Below are 7,843 nucleotides of genomic sequence, written 5' to 3'. Positions count from 1 at the left end.
TCGATGATTTCTCAACCATCCGGAGGACAGACGAGTGTCCGGAATACCTCGAGGATTCAGCGGTCGTGTCTACCGGCTCTGCAAACTGCTGCAGCTCCGTTCGGTTGAAACTGCAACGATGATAATCGATGAGTGCGGAGTGACATGGCGGAGTAACTAAGGTATGGAAATAGCACGTTTCCTGGTCGGCAGAATAAATCGGGGCACTCCTTTACCTGCGTCAGTTCCCGGGTCATGCTGGACGTGGACAAGCGTGCGGAATACCGCTGAAGCGTTGGAAGAATTTGCATTCTATGCGATTAGTTGTCGCGAAAAGCGGACGAGGAAAAACGTGACGGAATGACGATTCCGATTCTCGATTGGAACCGGCCGCGCTTGTACACCCTTGACGAATATCGCCGCGTGCTTCGACGAGGATAAAAACGTCGTCGAGGTTACGGATTTCGGTAATACGGGACCGTGCCCGCGACTTAGCAACGTGGCTGCTAATTAATGCCGAAAACCACACCTTCGCTGGCAATTCTGCCAAACTCATGCATCTATGACAGCGATGGGCGGGGCAGGACGGTCTAAACAAATTTTCCCGATCCCCGATTGGCCGGGACACTTAAAAATAGTCGGTTGGGGTGTGGTGACTCGGATACGGCCAGGCGTAGCACACATCAAACGGCATAAATATCTACACACTGGCTTGTCGCCCGCCGCGACACACATTCAAACTACACGGAGAAAACCCATGTGGCTTGCGGAGACACTGCCTGTAGAGGATGCCTGCGAGCTCCTCACTCCGATGCTCGACCTCGAGGATTTCAGATCTTGAGTACCCTTCGGAGCCCGAAGTCGGTCCGTTGTCATCGCAGGCCGCGGCTGAAGAATCGCGACCGTACCGCAAGTTCCATATTTCCGTCAAACGCTCCTACCGATCGTTTTTTCTTATCGCGGATGATCCAACGCGGATGGATCATGCGCCGCGAAGCGGTTTCGCGTTCGGAGTGACCGGCGGTCGGTTTATCGGGGACTTTTACGGTGATGAATGTGAAAATACAGATCAGTGTGGCGAGGAACGGTTGAACCGATGCTTTCGAATCCCGCGATTCTTTGAGAAGCCCAAACAAAGTTCACCGTAAGTGTCTGGAGCGTAATCGTGCGTGTGTGTTGACAAGTGTTTTCTGGCAAGCGCGTATTCATCGGTCGGAATAACGTGCCCGTAGTTCAATAAACTTGGAAAATGTTCGAGTGACGGGAATCGGGGGAACTTTTTGGAAGCGGGGAAGAAAGACGGAAGGTCACGCGGCTCGAGCAGGTCCGAATTTTACCGTCCTCGAGATGATGACCTTGATGACAGACGTCGGTCAGTATCCCTACGAGGCGGGGAGCAGGTCCTCGTACGAAAGTTATCACCATCATCGACATCATCATCACTTCTACGCGACGACTTCCGACGCCGATTACCTCCAACGATACTCCAACGATCGGGACGATCATCCGAGGGCCACAAGCGCCGATGGGAGCTTGGCTTCGGCTGAAAGCAACGGCTCTGGACGCTGCTATCATCGAGATCCTCTACGGTACTTGTTCATGCACGTAATACGCACCTACATGTCCGCCTTCGATTTGTAAAAGAAAAAAAAATTGGTCTTCTTACAACGGTCTTCACCCCCATTTGCTGTACAATGATTTTATTTGATCATTGATTTGGCGGTTGCATCGTGTCGTTAAATTTTTCACTCTCGCATCTACGTTCGGAGTGATCCGTCAAGGCGATCAATGGTCCAAGCGAACGGTTCAAAAGCCGAAACTTTCACGTGCAGATGAAAATCAAAATGCGAGCGTAATTCTACCAGCCTTTAATAACCACGTTTGGTCTGAACTCGCTTATCGCATTCGGCCTTTAATACAAACGTCGATCCGGTACATCAGCAACAGTCGATAAACGTCACGTTTTCAACTAGAACTGAATGATTGAGCGTTCCTCTCAAAACTTTCAATGACATCCCTCGGACCCGAAAGCACAATTGAATAAATTTATTCGTATCATTTTCCAACTTGTAACAATGAAATATGTTGAAAGTTTACTCGCACTCGATGTAACCTCGTATCTCCGTAGAGAAAAAGATAAATAAAAGATAATAAAAAAGTTGGTCAGGCCGGTTCGGAATTGGCGAAGTTCCGCGCCTATTCAGACCTCTGAGAACGCGCGGCTGCGGCAACCGCATGATGCACGGTATCGCATGCATATAACACAAGGCGCGTGCTTCCAGGCGTAACTATCGACAACTATTGAATAACTAGGCTGCTTCGCAGCGAGCCTCCTCGACCACGTCGTGTCCCCATATCTACACATATATATACATATTCTACGTGCATAGCGCACACACAAGCAGGAAAAACGAGCAACCGCCAACCCAGCCTAGCAAGTTATACACACGCCCTGAAAATTGCGTAGTCTGAAAATATTTCGACAAGTGTACAAATCTCGATGGGAGATAATTGATGAAAAAAAAAAACCGAAGAAATTAGTCGTTAGGACGCATTTTAATTCCCCAGGCGACACACAATTTTTTTTAAAGTAAAAACTTCGAGGATATTGACCGTCGATCAATGCTGTTATACTGATCTAATTAACCAATTATTCTGTTTTTCACTTTTAATGTATTTTTCTTTTTCGGTTGAGAAAATTTATCGAATCGGTAATGAAGTCTGTGTGAAACGAGGTAAAATTAATTCCCCGCAAGGGTAACACGGCGAAAATATGAGCGGTTTGTTTTTTTTTTTTTTACTTCATTCTTGGCACAATTTTTACCGGAGATGAAGTACTTCGTTATTAGATGTGAAAGAAAATTAAACAAGCCACTGTACGCAGGCTTTTTACCGTTTCGTATACGGGTGCGCAAATTTTCCGGTTCAAATCCATATTAGGAGAGAGAGAATAATGCTGGGTATGAGAAAATGTTATAATTTACTCGTTAGAACCGCGCAGTTTAATATCGGAGGGCGTCTCGTTATCTCTCGGATTCCAATCTACCCAAGGATCTTCCTCTTCTGCCGGAGCAAGTTTCCTCAAATTTATATTTGTACGTTATTATTCCAGTCCCGCTTTTGTAATATTCCGGTTACCATTACCTCGGTGAAAAATTATAGTCGAGTAATTTTTAGGATCGATCGATCAGGGATCAAATAATACAAGCGAATCACCCCATCAAGTTACGTTGGAGTATAGAGAGAATTAACTTTACGAGTTTGAATGAAATCATACGCGATTCTCCTGTGTTTGACAATCGGCCAATTTGCTGTACAATCCGAAAACATTATTTCTGAAATTACGTAACGCGTTTTCAAAGGGTTCCAAAATACAGGAGGGTTTCCGAGTGACGTACGGTGCGATAACAAAAACTCTTGAAAATTGATAATTAAACTGTACTGATTGTTATAGAAAAGTTTCAACATCCACGTTCCGACAGTCACGGGAAATTTTCTGTACAAACTCGACTAAATTGACCAGAATAACAATGGAGATTATTCAACAACTTACCACCTTCATTTACCGATACCAGACGTACGTCATTATTTAGTTAAAGCATAAACGGGTGTCAAATTGAAACCGCAGTATCTGTGTACCTACAAATAAGTGCAAGCATTTGATGGAGGGAAAAAGATTCCGCAAGCCTAATCGTATAATGAGAAATGCGCTAATTCGCTGCTTTTTATAAACAAGCCCTTCTCTTGTAGAGTGCATTAATTACGAGGGTAAAAAAGTGTAAGCCAATATGTTACATCGATCGAAAAATATTACAGTATCGTGACGACGCGATCAGTGTTTCAATATCTCTACTTTTCCACACTTTTCCACAATTTTCCAACGAGTCCAGGGTTAAGCCGCTACAGAAACGTACGTTCTATACTGTTCCGCATCGTTTCGCTGCCGGGTAAGAGGCTGACACATTTACGGCCGTACCGCAACGCCCGGGGAATACAGGGGCGAAAATTCGCTGCGGCTATGCTCGACGATGTCTTTACTGCCCTAGAAACAGTTCACACTTTACCTGCAGCGGCTGTTTGTTTTTTTTTTTTTCTATTTTTCGTTTGTACTTTTTTTTTTTTTTTTTACCCCTTATTCTCAGCTTTTTCGTTTTTTCCATGCACGTCGCGAAGGCCGAAATCCGCACGCGACTTTTCCGTCCTCGATGTCGAGGCGAATAAGAAAACCACGAAAAACAACCAGCGCGGACGACATCGTCGGGGTGACGGAGAAATCCGCCTTTTCTGCGTCTACTGCTCGTTGGTAGGAATCAGCGGAAACTGAGTCGATTTTAAAACTCCTGGAGGAAAAAAAGGATTTAGGTGTCTGTTGAGTTAGCGAAGTTTTCGTTGTTGTACATGGTAGAAGATTTTTGTAAAATTGGTGTCGTAACACTAACGGTTGTAGTTATTGCTTGAATTACAATTGACAAATGTGATGCAAGTAACTATTTTGCGCGGTGGTAATTGTCGGTATATTTTCTGGTTAACGCGACATTGGATCTGTTTTTTCAGTTTAATACATTTGTTTTTTGATAAGCCAGGCTTTAACATAAATTTATTGTGGCATGGACATGAAATTTTCGCAATAGTTGTGAAGAAAAATACAAACATGTACAGTGTGAATGATGCTTAATAAAAACAAATAATAACGTACTAGATTTTTGGTCACAGCTGCGAAACTCATTCTCGTAACGTAGTCGGGACTTTATTTCTTCGATTGCGATAGAAATGGTGATAGTTAAGAACAGTGTTAAAACCAAAAATAGAAAATTCCTCGATGTTTGAATTCAGTTTGGATTCATTCGATCGAACGAATTGTTCGACTACCGAGAGTTCAGTTTTTAAAACTGTACAATCGATTGTCAGATATTTTCAGTAAAAAAAGATTTTTTATTCACACAGATATTTACAGAAAACGGCGATTTGAAATTTCTTCTTAAAACAGGGGAAAATTTTTGTTTCTCGTTGTCCGTTGAACGAAGCGAGACACTCGGTTTGAGCAATTAAAGAAATTGATTCGTCCAGGCCGTCGGCACTTGAACGAGGATGAAAAATATATATTTATCAAATAGAGGATATTTTTTTCAGCCAACGAGCGAATGCGCGAAAGAGTAAATATTTTTCTCTTCGCTACGTTGAGTGCAATCCGCATGCGTATGAAACTTTTTTATATTATCCTTTCCACGAGGGGAGAGAAAGGGGGTCAAAATGAATGGGATATGAAAATAATATATCGTGCGGACGTTATTAGAATTTTCAACAGATCGTACGTCACACGCGTTGGATAACGTAACGCGTATTATAACGGCACGGATATATTTCTATAGAAAAGTTGTCGGCTGCTGTACCGACGCGACAGCTAATACAGCAAATGTAAAATCACGATCAATGAAATTTACAGCTGATCTGCAAACGCGGCGTAGAAAAATTTCAACATGTCGAGGGTAAAAAAGGTGGCTAAGGCTATCGGCGATTGATTTAAACGCTTCTCAATTTACCCCGATAATTACTCATGTCCCGTCCAACTTTCGTCGGCTCAATTATCGCGGTAATTCTTCGCTTCCCCCATTTTCGAAAACCGGAAACTCACTGACGACAATTCGTGTTTTTCGTCGAGTTCCTTCGAGCTTTCAAGATTCTGGCAATTTTCACCATGAATATTACAGCTTTCGTGAATCAGTAACATGCCCAAATTCGTAGGAGAAAATTATCCGCAATTATCGGTACAGAGGGTACAAAATATCTTTAACAAAAATAGCTCGTATACATAATTTCACAACTCACTCGCATGTATGAGGAAAGTGCTTGTCTAGACGACCGAAAATGCAATTACATGTTATTTGCCGTTTGATAAATCGACGGAACGACGAACGGAGAGATGTTGAAAGAATAGAAGAATTTCACGAGCCAGGTTGGGAGATGTTATTTTAATTTGCACGAGCTTTTCCGGTTCGATAGTCGTCGGCAATTTTATTTCTTTGCGCTGAGAGTACGGAGTAGCTTGAAAAAAGTTACTTCCTTCGACGCCGCGACGTTCACAAAAAGTCGAAACACATTTCTCCTCCATTTCCAACCGAACAGCGAGAGAAAGAATGAGAAATTTATTCGATCGAATAACGTGTCAAGTCACGGAGAATTTCATTGCCTCGTTTAAACCTATAATAATTAAACGCAAATAGCGATCGTAGTTCTAGAAACGAAATGAAACAAACCTCAAATTGTGAGCTTCTAGTTTCGCCAACTTATAAAGTTGTGCAGACTACTGCACAAATTTGCAATCGCAGAAACTACGCGAATCTCATCTGTTTGCTTCGAATGCAGGACAAACCTGCACCGTACAATTTATTCATGTATTTGAAACGGGTTAGCAATTTAATTGAAACAAACGAACTTGTGTGCTTCGTGAATATCAAGACGGTTGAACTGTTTTTGATAGGTTGAATAAACTAGAACTTATTCTTTAGTTTCAGTGCGAACAGGGTTATTATCGGTTTAGTTCTGGACACAGAAGAGGATTCACGCGAATTAGAGAAAACGATTTTGGCGATAAAGGGTTTGGTTTTACGTCATTTTTGAGCAATAAAATAAAGTTTTTCAAGCTTATACGTACATGCGTATGTTCCGCTCTTTTCAAATCAATTTGAAAAAAAGAAGTCGAAATCACTCGATCTGAAGGGTAGTTTTAAACCGTGAAATTTAACCTGCGAATGAAATGGTAAAACAGTCCAATATGAAAATCGTTACCCGAGCTCTGGTTAATGGGTTTCTTTTCGTTTTTTTTTTCACGATATCAATAACATAAATCCTCAAGTAATATCATCCCGCAATAAAACTATCAAAAAAAAAATCTCGATTCTCAATAATCGAACTTCCATAAACCTGCAGGACACCAGGAATATGTTAACCCTTTCAATAACACAGTTTTCCAATTAATATTTTGCCCCGAATTTTATGACTCGTGAGGTTTTTGGGGTAGCCGATGACGAATCTGAAGTCTAAATTTGATAATTTCTAAATCCAAGATGACGGATCTAGTACGATGAATGTAAAATCGAAAAAACTATCAAAATTCGATGATTCTGACCGAAAATAAGGTTTTCCCGTATTTTATTAGTCGTGCGAAGTAACAACGATCATTTAAAGTTGTAAATAAAGCGTAATAAGGCTGGGGCGTGGAAATTTTTGAGGAAATCTAAACGCTTCAGCCGCAAATCAGGATCGAAACTTCGAAGGTACAATTTTGTTCCACCTCTGAAATTCTGACGCTTTTCCATCTTTGCCCGCAGATCGCAATCCCGGTACACCCCAGACTCCGACGACGCGTCCTCGGTCATTTCTGCGGATGCGTCCGCGGATTTGGAGTCGCCATCGGCTGACGGCGAGGAGGCGGGGGAGGGAGAAGCCGTCGAGCACGTGCCGCACCCCCACGTCCTGGACGCCGGAAGTCCCCACGGACCGCGAAGGTGTCTCTTGTGGGCGTGCAAGGCGTGCAAGAAGAAGACGGTGACGGTCGACCGAAGGAAAGCGGCGACGCTAAGGGAGCGAAGACGTCTGCGGAAGGTTTGTTTCCGTTTTCCTTAATTTCTATCAATCTTCTTGCCGATACTTTTGGAGAAATTAATTGGCGAAACGGGGCGTCAAAGTTGGCGCGGCTGAGGAGTTGAGCAGACTCCGCGGATTATTTGGCCTGTAACTTGGCAGACGGAAGTTGGCCAAGATATGATTAAGATAAGAGGCAAGTTTTGGCTCGAAAATATTGTCGGTAAATTTTCAAGAATTAAATCAAAGTTGACGGGAGCCGTCACGCCGCTATTCTCTGGCT

At 42.9% G+C, this 7,843-nt stretch overlaps 1 protein-coding gene across 5 annotated transcripts in view; it reads left to right on the top strand.

The window, feature by feature from the left end:
* The first annotated feature begins 765 nt into the window (after positions 1-765).
* LOC124179856 (transcription factor SUM-1) overlaps positions 766-7,843 on the top strand; it is a 62,392-nt gene continuing 55,314 nt past the window's right edge. For 4 of the 5 annotated variants that reach the window (XR_006870163.1, XR_006870161.1, XR_006870162.1 and 1 more), the window contains exons 1-2: positions 766-1,568; positions 7,308-7,581. Coding sequence is in view for 2 of the 5 variants with exons in the window: in XM_046564668.1 (XP_046420624.1) it covers positions 1,327-1,568; positions 7,308-7,581 (516 nt within the window). In the remaining 3 variants the exon portion in view is untranslated. The remainder of the gene's footprint in view (positions 1,569-7,307; positions 7,582-7,843) is intronic. The other variant, XM_046564667.1, reaches the window with a different exon arrangement.

This window comes from Neodiprion fabricii, chromosome 4, assembly GCF_021155785.1.
Source record: "Neodiprion fabricii isolate iyNeoFabr1 chromosome 4, iyNeoFabr1.1, whole genome shotgun sequence".
NCBI classification, from domain to species: domain Eukaryota; kingdom Metazoa; phylum Arthropoda; class Insecta; order Hymenoptera; family Diprionidae; genus Neodiprion; species Neodiprion fabricii.
This window is presented reverse-complemented; position numbering and strand designations above follow the sequence as displayed.